Source organism: Pyxicephalus adspersus, chromosome 1 (genome assembly GCF_032062135.1).
Source record: "Pyxicephalus adspersus chromosome 1, UCB_Pads_2.0, whole genome shotgun sequence".
Taxonomy (NCBI): domain Eukaryota; kingdom Metazoa; phylum Chordata; class Amphibia; order Anura; family Pyxicephalidae; genus Pyxicephalus; species Pyxicephalus adspersus.
Genome location: NC_092858.1, coordinates 79,233,423 through 79,250,668, shown reverse-complemented (window position 1 = coordinate 79,250,668; position 17,246 = coordinate 79,233,423). Strand labels below are relative to the sequence as shown.

The 17,246-nt window shown below is 36.2% G+C and overlaps 1 protein-coding gene across 1 annotated transcript in view; it reads left to right on the top strand.

Moving 5' to 3' along the window:
- The window catches only part of ZZEF1 (zinc finger ZZ-type and EF-hand domain containing 1), a 77,324-nt gene that overhangs the window by 23,604 nt on the left and 36,474 nt on the right, over nt 1-17,246 (top strand). Inside the window, exons 17-30 of the mRNA XM_072415636.1 lie at nt 917-987; nt 2,635-2,749; nt 4,345-4,504; nt 5,493-5,614; nt 5,695-5,817; nt 6,555-6,724; nt 6,806-6,887; nt 7,673-7,874; nt 8,391-8,524; nt 9,954-10,194; nt 12,526-12,605; nt 12,716-12,800; nt 13,994-14,474; nt 14,855-15,019. Coding sequence (XP_072271737.1) covers nt 917-987; nt 2,635-2,749; nt 4,345-4,504; nt 5,493-5,614; nt 5,695-5,817; nt 6,555-6,724; nt 6,806-6,887; nt 7,673-7,874; nt 8,391-8,524; nt 9,954-10,194; nt 12,526-12,605; nt 12,716-12,800; nt 13,994-14,474; nt 14,855-15,019 — 2,231 coding nt within the window. The remainder of the gene's footprint in view (nt 1-916; nt 988-2,634; nt 2,750-4,344; nt 4,505-5,492; nt 5,615-5,694; nt 5,818-6,554; nt 6,725-6,805; nt 6,888-7,672; nt 7,875-8,390; nt 8,525-9,953; nt 10,195-12,525; nt 12,606-12,715; nt 12,801-13,993; nt 14,475-14,854; nt 15,020-17,246) is intronic.

Sequence of the window (17,246 nt, the reverse complement as noted above, 5' to 3'; positions counted from 1 at the left end):
GCTTGTTTGCCTTTTTATTTCATACACTGATAAACAAAGATAGACTAATTTATGTTCAAATGTAAAATCATTTCAACTAATTGCCCTGAAAAGAAAAACCCACAAAATGTTGCATTTTTTTTATATAGTATGGCATTTAGTATGAGACCCCTCTTCTCATCACTTTCTCATCACAGTGATTTTTAAAAGTCACAATATTGGCAAAATAGAGAGTTCCAAGTGATTTTATATAAAGGTTCAGTGGGTATTTGAAAGGTCGAGGTTCAAGTGAGTCATTAACCTGGTATAACTTCTATGTTGAAGATAAAACAGGTCAAATCGATACAGGCGACCTTACCAAGTCACTGAATATTCCTTGGGTACAGTTAGACTATGTTCAATCTGGCAATTTGGTGTGGTTACAGCTTTCTCTGTGAACCATTGCCTTGGGGAAGAGGCTACTACTTGCTTCTAGACACAGCAGCCCCATAGAGAATAAATACGGGCAAAACTTTACCGTTCATTGCCGACTTGACAAATCTGCAGATTCAGGTTCTTTAGGAACACATGCTGTGGTGCGAGAGACAGAGCAGCTAATCAAGTGTCAGCCATGCGGGATCGCTCAGTCCCAAGGTAGGTCAGAACCTTTCCTCAATTTGAAATACATAGCATAAGGCACTACAGGCCTTCCACTATGCGTGAGTAACTGTGCATATGGAAGACTATTGACCAATGTAAAGATTCTAGGGATAAAATGTTGCATTGTTTTGCCAAATGAATTGTGAAAAATTAAGTTAAAGTTGATGATATATATATATATATATATATATATATATATATTTATATATATATATTTATTATTATTATTATTATTATTATTATTATGTTTAATTTACCTTGTCTGTTTTTTTTTGTTTTGTTTTGTTATGTTTTATAGAAGAGGGTCACAGAAGAAAAGCAACCGCAATCAGTTCTCATCACATTCCAGTCATTGTGTACTTATTTCAGGTTAGATTTGATTTTAGACATAAATATGTAGATATTTATTCTTGTGCTTTCAGCATTAAATTAGGGGTTGTTTTACATCACAGGTAAACTTTATGTATAGCATTCATTAATCTACTGTAGAAGGGTTTCTCTCAACATACTCAGCCAACTATAGTTCATTTTTCTCATCTGAAAAAGCACAAACATTTGGCTAGGAATATTGTGGGTAAGCTTCACAAAATATCTAAATATCTAATATATGTTAACAAAGATATGGCTCACATTAGACAAGTGATTAAAATAATAAATTAATTAAAAAAAAAACACCTTCCGGGATCTAAAGTGAGAACCTATATTTTACATTTTAATCAATTTATTTTTTGTTGACCATTGTCTGCTTACATTAGGTGATATCGCTACACTCTTTCATTCATCTGCAGGTCAAAAGGATCATCTTCATTTGCTTATGAATGAAATGGATAGAATAGTAAAATCTCTTCTAGTCTATAGTGTATAAAGAGTGTTTATAGACAGCCAGTTAGATATCTGTACTTTGACAGGAGTATCTTCTTAAACTGCTCTATTTATGCAGCAGTTCCCTGTCCGTGCAGACTGCAGACTTCACTTTGCTGTGGCTCAAGTAAAGTCTTGGGCAACTTTAATATACTGTAGAGATACCAGAAAATAGTTATTGTTTGCAACTTTAGGAACTGATGTTTTACATGCTTTAATTAAATCTTAAATATAATTGTGTGTATTAAATATGCTTGTATAAAGAGAGTAGCAAATCTGCTAGTCAGATCTATCTGTAGACCGGCGGCTGCAGATCCTTTACTGTGCATACAGAGCTGTTTATATCAACTGCAAGTGATAAATATGATCTATTTATATGCAGTATTATATGTTTACTTTGTTGAGAAATATTTTTTTTCACCCTTCAGTAATTGTATGTACTATAAAACAAGTATTATAGATTAGATTTATAGTTATCCATGATTGTACACCTGAAAGCAGAACAACTTTATATGGTATTCCTGTGATCTTTATAGTCACTTCACTGAGACAAAATAATGAAGTTCTGTGTACATTAACATGAATGCTAGGATTAGTTCATAATTTATTAGTGCATCAATTTCTTTTGTGAGATCCTTTAGCCTTACTATGTTTCCTTTTCCAGAAAGAGGTGACAGTCTTTGGTAATGTGTATTAGATAGATGCAGCCTCTTGTGATGTAACTTTTTACTCTCCTAAAGCTAGTCGGCTGACACTTGAGTACAGAGCCTCCTCTTGCATGAGGTAGACATTTCCTATCAATTGTCAAACAGCAAGGTTCTCTCAAGACCCAGAGGTTGATGCAGCAGTAAACATCAGCACAAAGGGCTTGTAGGGGAACAGCTTTCTCAGGTGCATCTGGAGCTTTAAATTTGCACTTACTTACACCTGGAAACAGCGCTGGCAAGGCACTTGGACAACTGATTTAGGCAAATCAGATGATGGATGAGATTTTTTTTTTCCCCAGGGAAGGGCTTTTAACAAAATAAAATGCTTTAGGGACTTTTCTTGTTCTTAAATTTTAAAATACATTCAGTGTTACTTTGTTCCCAATGTTTTTAAAATTATGCATGTATGTATTTGTCTCTATAAGTAATTTCCTTTCTCTTGTTTTAGTGAACAGGACCCGAGTGAACTTTTATTTCTACCAGATGCAGATATTCCCACTGATTTTGAAATCAGTCCAGTTCTTTCAGTCATGGAGAAGCTCCTTGAAATGGCTGTTAGAGAGGTAACTTTCTTATTGTACCCCTTATTGTCACGTATGCGCAGTAAGATTGGCAAGTTTTTTTTCAACCTACATCACCCGATCTCGCGCCTGGGTCGGGGGACATGGGATGAAGAATTCAGTAAAAGAGGCGAAGATGGCTGTACCCGGGACGCGGGCTCGGAGATAGATGCTGGGACAACGCGGGACCTGATGTAAGAGATCTTCGAACTGATCGACTGCGCTGCGAGATTGAAGGTAAGTGGATTTTTTTTTTGTTTTGGGCATTTCTCAGTTTACTTCTCTTTAGGTATTTGCGTCAGCACTAACTTGTTGCACTCCTGTGGCATTCTCTTGTGGGAAACCTAGGTAACCTTCTGTAGAAGAAACAGTCGGCACAGGCACTGTTGAATAATGTCGCTCTGACAGGTCAGAGATTTGTTTGGGTTCTGAATAATCTTTAAAAATCCTCAAGGACTTATTTGCTGGAACCAAACTCCAAACTAAGATTTTTGGGTTATTTTCAAAGCTCCACATTTGCATGTCCAGGGTGTAACCGTAGACATCTTAAAAGCTGTTTAATTTGTCGCCATTCAATCCACATTGTACAAACACAACATCCTAATTCTGTGGGACAACTGTCACATGTTTGGACAGACAGATTCATTTGATTTTAGGAACCAGGCTGCCCCTGGCTTGGTGGTTTAAGAAACCAGCTCTGGATTTTTACCTGTATTTTGTTAGATTCACACAGCTGGTGCCAGCCTGAGGAGCTGGGAAGGAGTCCTGGGTGCTCTGTCATTTCGGTGGACCAGGGTTGTCAGAGGAGTCTCCTAATAAACATTTTGGAATTCAGTTGATTTGGCTTTTTCTTCAGCACTGAACATCCCTTCTGGAAGTGTCCTGACTTAATCTGACAATCCACTTGCAGGGGCATATATCAACCATCTAGGAGAAACAAAAGATTTTGCTCTGGCAAGAGAAGTAGAAGTTAGTTAGATTCTGTCCTGGGCTGAACATCACGTCCCTTTGTGTCATCTGTGTATATTGAAGTAGACAGTTGACAGGCTTATTTTTTTAGCTGGTGCAACCTGGACCCAGGGGAAGCTATCTCTGCACTTGCAAGTGTTAAGGACCTGTTTTGCTGATGGGGAATAATAGAAAAGGGATCCCCTTATCTTCAACAGCAAACTGGTTAGGTTTGTCTTCAGTTACATAAATCCTCTAGCCAATGCAGTGGATGCTGTTGTGACTCCATCTCTCAGTGTGTATGATCTACAAGTTTAGTATATAGTATAACTGATATGTAAAAGACTTTATCTACCTCCAAAAAATTATTTTACAGTACAAAACAAAAGTACAATAGTCCTAATTTTCCAACAGTTTCAAGTTTATATTGCTGTTTTTAACTGCTGTGATGTTTATTGTAACTGTATTTTAACTTTTAGTATTTACTAGGGAATTGTAATTTTTTTGTCACTATTTGTGCAAACATTGTATGGTGTGTGTGTGTATATATATATATATATATATATATATATATATATATATATATATATATACACACATACATATACACACATTTTATAATCGGTAATTCTGTGTCTTTTTTGTTGTAGAGTAAAATGCTGGTTCTGCATGATGCTCAGGGAGAATGTGGTGCAATCCTCCATTCATTGTTTTGGGCAGTGCAAGGCAGTCTACTCTCTTGGTGCTTTTGTCATTTAAAAGATGAAAGCCAAGTGTCCCAGCTAATGGCAAGAAAATTACTGCTTAAATGTAAGTGCTTATTGTTTTAGAAAAAAATAAAAAATAAATGCCTTTTGCTACTGCCATAAACCATCAGTCATCTTTGTTTCTTGTGAAAGCTTTCCAGAATTTGTCAGTCTCTAATAATGATTAGGAGCCAATCCCAATTATGTGATCACACATAAAGGTCACCTTCATTTGTCACTGTATATGTGAATATATATTATGTGTGTGTCTGACATTGTACATGTGTATATGAGTCTGGCTTCAGTGAGTTCGTACCTGTTTAGGATCACCTGCTACCTTCCAGAATATATTTTCTTTAAATAAAGCAAAGCTTTTATTGCCTGTTTTTATTTATTTTATTTTTTATTGTTAATTTCATTTTCCTTTGTTCCCAACATAGGAGTTAAATGGGGGCTTGTTTTAGTTCTTTTATCTTGTGCAGAATTTATGTGTGTGATCTAGATACAAGTAAATTTTAAGCTAGGGCAGGGCCTTAAAGTGAGAAAAAAACTGCAAGCAGACAGATTTTTTTATTGCAGAAGGGACAGGCAATGTCCCTTCTGCAATAAAACCAAATTTACCTGCCTGTTTGTAATGTTCTTTTGTGATGTACACTGAGCTGTGCATGCCCATCAAGAACTGAACCCAGAAGAGGATGTTGGTACCCATGACAGAGGTGAGTCATACTTACATTCATTGTGAACAGATAGGAACCTACCAACCCTGCAATTAATTATTCTTGAACTTTAGTTCCACTTTAAACGATGTGACACTTTTAAAATGATTGTGTTGGAAGAAACAACAAACAACTTGTCTGCTTGCAGTTTTTTTTTCAGTAAAGCCTCACTTTCAGGCCTGCCCTAGCTTAAAATTATCCTGAATAGAACACTGGATTGTCTTGTCCTTTTAATTATTTTAGTAGCAGTATTCATAGTGTGCATTCATTATATTGAGTTCATTATGTACATAAATTTATAAACTGTGAATTGTATTTTTTTTTTGGTAATTTTAGATATTGATGTTTTCCTTTCAAACACTAAAAACATTCTGGAGTGTCTGCTGAGTCAATGTAGTGGAAAAGAGATCACTGAAAAGTTGAGGGATTCTGTGTTTGCTATTGCAACACGTCAGCTGGTAAGATGAATTGTAATTTCATTTATTTGATTTATACTGATATGCTGACATAATATTAAAATACTGTTTTGCTTTGACAGATAACCTACATGCTAGAGTTTGCTGCTCTTGATATTCCTCATTGCTCGTTACTTCAGTGTTTCAGCCAATTAACCAAGCTGTTGAAGAAACTTTGTGGTGATCCTACAGAAAGGGCAAACAAGGTAGTTTATTACAAAGAGTGTGGTTGAGTGTAAATGTGCCCTGAAAAGTTTGTGCTTTTTAATTACCAAATTTTTAAATTCATAATTGCTATAAGGTAATGTAGTAAAGCCAACTTCAATAACACACCAAGGTAGGAGCATGTATATACAGTAAGCAAATATTGCATTTTGCAAATGTGTGGCACCACACAATGCATATGTTTAATGCTTTGCAGTGGAATTTATTTTGATGGCACTTCAACACACAAAGACAACAAACCTGTGTTTATGCTTTCTGCCATAACTATAACTAACTCCAAGAGTTTTCAAATACTTTGGATACCTTTACATGTCCATTGATTGTAATTGACTGAGCCTAGGCCCTGAGGGAATGGTAAAGAAGAGCATTGTACATGTATTTAGCCCCTCAAAGGGCCTCCTATTTTTTTCTAACTTACTATTAAATTTGTCAGGGTATAGTATGAGGTAAAATGGGTCCAATCACGTATCAAACTATTTTGGGGAACACAAAGATCTGGTGCTTTTTAGGCTACAGTGAAGCATCTAAGCAGCCTATTTAAAATAAGTGAGCTGTCTTAACGCATCACAGGTATGAACTCATAGTAATATAATTATTTACATGGAGCTGGTCTTTAATAGGTAAATTATGTGTGGAAAACACAAACCCATCATGATATTTTAAAAAGGATGGGTGAAACACACTTTGCAATTCAAGCATGTTTTTCATTCTTCAATAGGTAGAAATGGAAAGTTGGAACCAGGTTCAACAGCCAGTGGTTCTGCAGACCTGGAATATGGAATCGCCACACAATTATGAAAACAACTGTTGTGATACCACAGTCTTTCTTTGCCCAGGGGCAACATACTTTGAGGTGGAATTTGATGAAAAATGTGAAACAGAAAAAAGGTACAAATCCTCTGTAGTCTGCTATTGGAAACGTCTGTTTTATTATCTTTGTGATAATTCAAGATACATATTCTTTCTCAGGTATGATTATTTGGAGTTTACAGATGCCAGGGGTGGTAAAGTACGGTACGACCACAAAGTTGGTACTGATAAGTGGCCAAAGGTGAGTCTTTGAAAAGGGCAATTATGATAGCTGAAAATTATTTTATACTGTTATAGTGCCAAAGGAGAATATATGTCTGCTAGACTAAGTTTTCATAAGTCTTTTCACTAAGTTTTCGGTCCCTAAAAATCGTTGGTCACCTGCAAAATAATAAACTATGTCGTTATAACTAAAGACCATGACTTCTTAAGGACAGAAGAACTGAACCTAATTATCAAACTGAGATAAACTACAGCTAACCCAGAAGGGTTGTCCCTCAGATACTTCCTCTCACAGTGGGAGTGTTTCAGCAGCACAGTCAGTTTTACTAACCCAGTAGCAATGGGCTATGTAGGGCTGGCTTCTGAAGAACAAGCTACTGGCATTTAAATCCTTAGTGACATTGTTTAGAGCAGTGGTCGCCAACCTTTTTGGACCTACGGACCACTAAACTGGAATACAAAATAAAAGGTAAAGAAAAGAGAAAAAGAAATGTAGTTTAGTGAGTCCACTGTGCCTACTTTCTGGAGACACAAAGCTGAGAGTGGCAAACTTATGTGTAATATAGCCGTGTATCTGATTAGAGACTCCTGCAAAAGCGCAGAGTGCTTTCAATCCAATGCCTATGTAGCTGTTAATAAGGACAACTGAGGCTGTACTTCATGCCATCTAGGCAACATGTTTCTGTAATATTCCATATACTTTTGTCTCTGTATTTCAGTTTTGCAAACACCATAAGTCATACAGTTTAATTGGCGTTTACTAATGGTATTTCATCCATCCACAATTATTTTATTTTTCTGCAGAAAGTAACCTTTAAGGCTGGGCCACAACTTCAATTCTTGTTCTTCTCAGATGGAAGTAACAATGAATGGGGGTTTAAGTTTACTGTGACAGCATTCGGACTACCAGACATTGCCCTCTCTTGGAGCTCAGATTTACAGCTACTTGTTGCACGTTTATTGGGTCGTCTAGCATCAAGGTCAATGGCCATGAAATCCACATGCGGTAGGTTTTTTTCTTTTTGTCTATTCTGTTGCATGCACAATTTAAGGGAAGCACAATGATTCTGCTAGGAGTCTACATTTCTCACAGATTGGTCTTTAAAAATTATGGAGGTTGCTCTTTCTCATCTCTTGAGGGTGCTAGTTGCTTTCTCATCCATTAAGGATTGGACAGTGTTTTTTATTAATCAAACACTGTATCAATAAGTTATTTTTTAGGTTTTTTTTTTGTTAGATAATAGAAAATAATTTTGTCCCAAACCTATTAATTAATCTATTTAGAAGCAAAAATGTACAATCATCTCTTTAAACTGAGCCTTTCATTCAAAATGTCAGAAAACTTGTGTAAATTAATCAGATCTGGGCAATAAAACATTTTAGTAATTGAAAATATCATTATCAATATAACTTAAAAAAAAATCACAGGTTAGGCTTTTGTGAACTGGGGCTTTATGTGTTTACTTCCTTTTTTTTTTTTTGCTTTTGCATATATTGTTAACATAATATCTGTTTACTCTAGAACTGGGATCTATCGCTGAAATACCACCTGCAAAGGTCTCATCTGTTGTTAGTTCTCCATTGTGGAAACCTGTGTTCAGACATCAGATGTACACAGATATTGACTCGATAACACAAAAAGAAGGATGCACAGAGGTATCAAGCAATTTTTTCCCCTGACAGTTTTCAGATATGCATCGAGTTTTTAGGGATTTGTTTGACATGCAAGGAGGAGTAGTAATTAATGATAAATTACTCACCATTCAGGCTGTCCTATGCCAGCACTTTCCATGATGTAGCAATGGTACTTTTCTCCTCCCTTTTTCTGTTTTCCTGGCAACCTAGGTTGCTGTAGATTGTTGTCTAAAACTAAATATGGAAAGGAGTTGTTTTAAAATTGCATTTTACAAGTGGTTAGCAAGTATTATTTTTATTCATACAGCATCAAGAGCACTGTACAATAAATAGGGGTTGCAAATGACAAGCCTAATTACATTATCACAACAGCAAGTTATGGCATAGGAGGAGAAGCCGCCTAAATTCTTTTTAACCTTACATTCTTCAGGTAAAGGGGCGGCATAGTACACAGTAGGTAGGAGAAATTAAACTATTTTTTTAAGTGTATTTGATATGATACCTCTGTGTACATTGTATGGCTGCATTATAACTCCTTGTTGGTTTTTGCTGGAATCCAGCAAGTTGGATTCTAAAGTCCTGCTAACTCTCTGTCAGTGAGGAACAGGTAAATACTTTTTTACCTCCCTTGGCTTTTTCTGGCATTTTGTTTTCCTAGATTACAGATGAAATTAATATCTGGAAAGTGAACATTCAACTCCAGTAAGGACAGGGGAAGCATAAAAGAAAATTATGCTGATCTCTGAAGTCAAACAAACCTATTTATGTGCCATAGCAGGGGTAGAGATCAACCAACCATGTTACAAATAAAGTGCCTGTTGTCTCCTACATTTGAAATACCATATAATTTTATTAACCCCCATAAAGTTATTACTAGTGGTTTGTTAAAGACTTTGAGTGGTAACATATGGTTGTTTGAACTCTACACCTGTTGCAGTCCATAAATAGGTTTTGTTTGTTTAAATTTTGTAGTTTTGCTGTTAGGACTGTGGGAGGAATTGTATCCTGGCTTTTATCCAATAGGTGTAATTTAATGGTTGTCCTCACTTACTGACAGACTGAAACATTTTTGTCACTTTTTTGTTTTAAAAGTATATGCATTACCCTGCTTATATGCCTGGATCCACCATTATTTCACTAAATATTACCTGTCTTTGTATTTCTTTTAACCTTATTCTCAGTTACAATTGCCCAGTTTTAAGACATTTGCTTTTTCAGTGTTCTTCCATTTGACATTTAGTATGCACTACACACTGCTGTTTAGCACGGGAGCTTTTCTTTCTTTATCATCCTTGTAGCCTTATACTTCCTTTGTTTTTAAATACAAACATTACTAAATGTAAAAGTAAAAATTGGTTTAATTTTAAAAACTACAAATATTGAAACCTTAGTGTTAAGTTGGAACCTAATACTATGTAAATGCTTTTTTACACTATCATTTTATTTCCAGACTAAGAACTCACATGCAGATGACTGTCGTAACTTTCTGCTTGACTTTGCAAACTCAGATCCTACCCAGGATTACTGTGGCCCTAACTCTGAACTTTTCAAAGGACTGGTGCAAGCGATAAAGAAACAGCCGACAAAGAATGATATAGTGGCTGGTTCTTCGGTTGATCAAGCTGTGAACTGTACCTTTGCTGTTCTCATATACCTTACACCACAGTTATTTGGAAAATTACACAGATACGGTAATTGTCACAATTAAAATTCCTGATTATTATTGTTTTTTGTGTGTTTCTCAGCTTTGGTGTTCAGGTACCCCCAGGTCACGTTTTCAGTTTTTTAATTTCTGGTATTTCACTTTGTAACTTTTATTGGTTTACTTGTTTTACTGTGAAAAGGTTGAAACCATTAATATTTGTAGGTAATTCAGAATTGAGGAAAAAACGTGAAATAGAAATATATGGTTTATAGGAATTTATGGTTATTTTCTACTCGGCAGTCCATGCCTGACCCTGATGTAATTTTTCTGTAATAAAATACCTTATATTTAGGGCTTGACATATATTAGGAGTACTGCAGCTCACAAAAGCTGAAGGGTTACAGCTAGATCATACCTTTTGAACAGTTTTTCCTTTCACTGGAAACATATTTTCACATTCTTTTTAAAAAACATACAAAATAGACACTTAACTTGCACTTCACGGTACCTATATTTGAATTTGTGTGGCATTCCTTACCTTTATTTAAGAATAAAACAACATGCAGACCATTTCTTACAATCTATTACTACTTTCTCACAGCAGGAGCTTGTTTGGAAGGGAATGTGAATGGGCTCTAAGTATCATTCTATATGTTTGGTAACACCTTCCACTTACTCCATATACCCAAGAAGGGTATTTCTGCTCCCTTCTTGTCCTGCTCCATCGTAGACCCCAGGACAGCAAGATAGACTTATTTGTGCTCCCTACTATCCCTTACCCCTCTTTGCCTCTCCCAGCCTATGACATATGACGTAATAATTAAAGGTAAATAGACCTGTCCACCATGTACTTTCAGTGGTACATTGCTGACATTTTTAGTAGACTGATTACTTTGAGACTGATTTACTTACTATTTAATTCCAGCTCACTCCTGCAATAATGATAGGGTTTTATGCTCCCTTGTTATCTCCCATAGGGAGGCCCACACAGCCAAGGGCTCTTAGAAATCGCTTCAAAACTGTGAGGCATGTACCACTGTACATACATTCATCAGCAGTAAATGGACTAGGCTGGTGGAGGCAAAAGAAAGTATAAAACAGTGAGGAGCAAGAGCACTTCTTTCCTGCTGCCAACGGTCCTGTGCATTGAGTAAACAGTTGTGTAGGCAGTTGCACAGACAGTGACAGGAACTTTGAAAGAACTGAACTCCCAGAACTTACCTTGCAATAAAATATATTGATCTAATATTACTATTGGCACTGTAGTTTTGGAAGTGTGACACTGACTGCTCCATTCTTCTAAAACATAAATGATTAAACTCAGGAACAGGGTTGGGTTGCACGTGGCAGCGTAAACCCTACAAGCATGTGTTTTCTACCTACTGCAGACAGATGTATGGATGTAAACTGATAAAGAGATGATCTGACTGGTGTAATCCATTATCCAGTACATACTAAGTAGGTTTATGACATTTTTATACACAGAAAATAGGTAGTCTTATGATGGTCTCAAGAAATCTATTGCTATACTTTGTGAGATTGTCTGGAGAAAAAGGGGAACGAAATAGGATTAGTGAAAAGAAATATAAATATCTTACTTTGCCTTGTTTTTCTCTTATTTAGGCGTTGTGATTAATTAGATTAGGATACACCTATACTTCTTCATTTATTGTTCTTTCATAATTTACTGAATTCAAGTCTAACAAGTTTATTACATTAAAACCTTACCTTACTATGGGCAGTAATTCTGAGTACAGTAATAAATCCTTAATTTCCAACTCCAGTTTGGGCAAAAAATCTATGTTGTTAACAATTATTAAAGGGGAATGACAGCAACGTAGGAGCTCTCAAAGGCCCCCAAAAAGTAGGTGGTTGATGCCTCTGTCTTTCTAGGGATTCACCAAAGATCAGCAAATATTCCATTGTAAAGAAATAATCTGCAGGTGGTGAAGCTTTCAAACAATTGCTGATTTGTTAAGGACTGGCCAGGTCAAGCAAACTTAGCCTAAAAGCATACTTCCAGAATGTCTGTGTTTTTTGTTATTCATTTACACATAGTAGTAGAAAAGTTATGGTTTGGGGTTATTTGGGCAGTAACTTTAAAATATGTATTCTATGCAAGTGTGCTTTTTGGGAATTATCTTTTATCTTACTCCGATTCTGTCTCAGAATTTGAGGGAAAGGCTTCATTTCAGGTCCTCCATGTGTGTGTTCTGTCTAGTTACAAGTTCATATAAATGTTGTTGTCACTGGAACAATACTTAAAAGGAGAATGTCTCTACTTGGCCAGGACCTTTAGCCTTTAGGATAGATGTAAAAAACTTGCCAGGTTCTATTCCCACTCGATCCAAAACTTAAAGTGTTCTTCTCTCTACAGTGCTCACAGGTGGAAATCTTGCTTTATGTGAGGAGTTTTCTCAGGTATATGCTTTGGCTGATGGCATTAGAATATGGATGGTAAGAATTTTGTGTTATTGTTTAGGTTTTAAAATACCTTTATTTAGCATTAATATACTCTATTAATATACTAATCATTTCAAACTAATCTTGTATTTTGTCACCTGCAGCTTGAAATGAAGCAGAAGTCTTTGCATACAAGTGGAAATGATAAGCTTGTGATTGATGGAACAGAAATTAATCCAGACATGTTGGGTAAGCATTTCAAAAGCAATACTGCTTGCAGGTTTGCATAGAATATTTCAAGATAAGGCAACCTCTTTTCTGCCTATAGAAACTTTTCAAGTATGTAAGGTGCATCCCTAGCAAATCATACAGTTGCCTATTTTACATCCCTAGAGCATTCCATGTGTTGCTAAACTCCATATTTTAAAATTACTGTATTAGTCAAAAAAAATAGTGGAATAGGAATTTATTTATTAAATATACCGCTTACCCATCCTAAAATAAAAAATAAAAAAAAGCTATACGTTTTAGTGCTGTCCCCAGCCTCCCCCTCTGTTCAACACTGGCAAATAACATTTAGGATAACTTCATACTGAGGGGATTCACTATCAATTGTTTTTGAGAAATGTGAAAATTCTAGCTGTTACTAGATTGGAGTTTAGGCAAAATATTTCCACACATAGTGTCTGCTTATGTCACAGGATTTACCCTTGCCTTGAAACAATGTCTTGTCATTTCTTGTTGATCCTCCAAGCCAGGACCTAAAGGACTGTTTCCCCAATAAGAGAAAGACTGTACAAATGGGACAGGAGTGGCTGGAGCATATAGTTTAGGGACCAGGTTCCACTTTTTACCTGTCTGGGTATAGGCCACTCGATCTGTGGTCTGGTACTTGGTCTTTTAGGCATCAAGCTATGGTCCACTGCTAGATTTTCACCTGATCTTGTGTTTCATCTGTGGATGTTGCAGCCTTGGTCCTTTGACACCTTCAAAACGCTAGGCAGTCTCCAATAATTTTTTTTTATGCTATGCTATTTAGTGTTTGTTTGCTTTTGTGGGTGTCTCACCTTTACTGGAGGTCACAAAAAAACAAGACTTCCTGCATCCCTAATAGATGAAAAATGATTTTTGTATTTTCTGTAAAGATCCTTTTCTTGGACACCATTGAAGGACACTGACCCCTCCCTCTTTGTTCTTTGTATTGCCTTTACTACAACACTGAAACATGCTGATTTTAGGATGAATTATGTTGGTTTGGTAAACAGCTTGCCAGTGTCCAATCCTTCTGTAGGCAGCAATTTAACCCAAAGTTATGACATCCTGTGTCCTTCAATGTAGTCTTTTAAAAGGGTTTTAAAGTGCTTGGCAGATATTATTTTTACCCAAAATCTCAATTTTGTGTTTTTTATTTAACTTACAACAATATTTTAATTAATTTACAGCAAAACAGTGCATAGAGAAATGTCTTCTGCTGCTAAGATTTTTACCTACTACATCAAAGTTGACATTAGAAAGATGGATTTCTACAGAGGAAAATGAAGTATCAGATACTCGTAGAAAGAGTTCCATTGTAGAAGCAGATTTTCAAGCTTCAAGTGCCTCGCCTGTTAATGCCTCCCCTGAAACTTCACATCCGAATATAACAGCTAAATGTCAAGTGCCTGATCCTGACCCTTTGAAAAAGAAGGAATCAGAACTCTTCAAGTATGAGACACCAGTAGGATCGCAAACAAAAAAGACAGAAGAGCCTTCCTCTCCTCCTCCTACTCCAACTCGAAAGGCCCCATTTAGTCGAGCAAGACTAAGATTGCTTTCATTCCGCTCTATGGAAGAGGCAAAGATGCTGCCTACAGTTAAGGAAAAATATCCTATTTTGAAGAGTATCTTAGATTTTGTAAAGGATCCAGCGATTTCCCATGAAAGGTAAAGACTGAAAACTTTTCTTGTCAGCTACTATTTTTAGACTTTAATGCTTTTACAAGGAGGTATTATGAACAACGCTATTACAAGATGATCAAAGCAGATCACTCATCAGTATAAATGGACTCCTAATTATCCTTTCATAAGAAAGAATCCTAAATATGGATGCACCAGCAATATTCAAAAACGAAATTAATGTGGGTGTTTTGAGCCTTTAGTGAACAGTTTATTGAGGAATTAAAAAGTTGGATACAATTAAAGTCATTATCTAAACAAAAGCCTTGTCAGTTGCAGGCATCTTTTAAAAAGTTGTGCTTTTAGATCCTGGTGTTTTTAGAGTATGGTTTGTTACAATAACATTAAAATGTGTCTTGTTGTTCAAGTGTTTTGCAGGTCCTGTCCTTAAAGAAAGCTCAGGCTGAGTGCATTCTGAAAGTACTTAGGTTAATCCAGGAGTGTCTGGACACTCTGGGACAACCCAATTTCTTCCAACCTCCTTGTGTACTTTTCCTACTGGAGCTGTTGGCCTGTCAGAATGACTTTACAAAGTAAGTGTACCTATCTGCTTACATGGAGTTTACTTTATACCTGAACTGGTATATAAAAACTGGAAACATTCTCAGTCTATGATGTTTCACTGCAACCAGTGAGGTTTGTTCTTTGTGGTGCAGATAAATAAATAAAGATTGTACTGTTTGCTGAGGTTTTTTCCACAGTTACGTTACTAAATCAAATCTGCTTACATGTACCTAATATTTTCCAGCTAGTGTTAACATATTTAGAAACCACGGTGGATTCTAGTGACAAAAAATTGTTGTTTTTTTTTTTATAATGTAAAATCTCATCACATCATTCTGTTGATGACGCATCCCTCTAACATTGACCTTTGCATTACAGAAAACCCAACAATGATCCGCCATAACTGTTAAGTGACTCTGTACTGACTACTTACTACTGACTACTGTACTTTTCTATCCATTTGTGGTTTACATTTCCTTCGTTTCTGGTTATTCATGTAGACCTAATGTTAGTGGAATGCAAACACAACAAAAACAGAGACAGGACTTACAATATTAACAGTTATTAACAGTATTGTTATCATAAACACAAACATTAAATAAATGTGTTCTTAAAAAATCTGTATTTGATTGCAAAACAGGGGAGGGGAAATTACGAAAACTACATAATATAGTTGATATGTGCATAATGGTACACTCTGTGTTAGCTGAGGTTACCTACCTACATTTGCTTTCATGCGCTGGTTTACTAAAGATATGTGACCATAGATAAGCTTTAAAGATCTTTCCTCTAAATATAGTCTTACCTCAAGAATGGAGAGTGGAATCTACAAGCCTCTTGCCAAACTAATAATATTTTTGTTCTGGCCTTTAATGGATGTCCTGCTTTGTTGAATGCTTCTTGTTTCAGTGGCTGTATCTTTATATACCAAGATAGCTACAGGGCAAACCCATACAGACTGGCCAGTCTTATTAGAGCATAGTTAAAAACTAATATCGTAACAGAGGTCCCTTGTACCTTTGAAGATATATGGGGAAATTACATGCCGGGTAATGGTACCTTTGCAACGATGGTACTTTTTTTAGCTTGGTGGTGCCATGACATAAAGACGTCTGTAGGCATAGCTTATGAGATAGTTGCAGGTCTGTCATCCAAGAGATGAGAGAACCAAAAATATCTGCAGACCACTTAGTGGAACTAAACTTAAAATGAAAAAATCCTACTTACCTACTGAACATAACTCGATCTCACCGTAACTCACTTGATCGTCACTTGATATTGCACTGGGCAAGCGTGAGATAAGCTTTTGTTCTTAAAAAAAAAAAAAAAAGATTTTTTTCCTTTTATAAAAGGGTTGTCTACTCTCTTATGTAAAGTAAATTTGTTGCTGGTAGGTTTGCTTTACGAGTGCTTAAGTCAAGCAAGACTATGAGAAAATAATTTGCAGTGGAAAATGTATTTTTCAGATTGTGCTTTTGTCCCTTCCCCGATCTCTCAGGTTATCTTTGCTGCCTGTGTCCATTAGAAAGATTTCACTTCCTCCTCTAGAGTTGCACAAGGAAATGACAACAAATCTTTTTGTTGCACTACTATCTCAGAGAGTTATCCTAGGATCTGGTGTCACTTTTGAAGAATATTCTGCTCACCCCTACTCCGCTCGCCACATGTGCTGACAGCATTAAATTGCTTGATTACCGATCATTTTTTGTTAAATAGTGGGGTGAATTTCCCCACTTGGAAATACAATTATCCATAGAAACTTGACAGAGGATCCAACCTTTGCTGCTTTATTCAAAACAATAAAAAGATTGTCCTTAAATACTTTACTTCATCCAGTGCAGTGGGAAAGTACGTTTACCTGTAACATGCAAATAGATGTCTTTGCAACACTACCATTTAGGTGAAACTATGAAAATAATTTTTGGTTATGTTTGTTTTATCATTTATAGGTGTTTCTGACAAATTGTGCATGAAAAAAATATGTGGTCATAATCATTACATTTTACCTGCTAAGTCACTCTACCATTATATAGCACTGTGGCTCAGCTTTTTTTTTTAACCTGGGGGAACGCCTTGAAATAACTTTGGGGAACCCCTCTTATAATTATTTAATTTTTAACTCACAGTACATAAGTGTAGTGTTCAGTAGGAAGAATGAATCTTACATGCTGGGCAGTGGGAAGGCTGCCACCCATACAAATAGTCACTAGTTAAACTGGATTGAGAGTCACAAACTGCTCAAGGTACCCCTTGAGG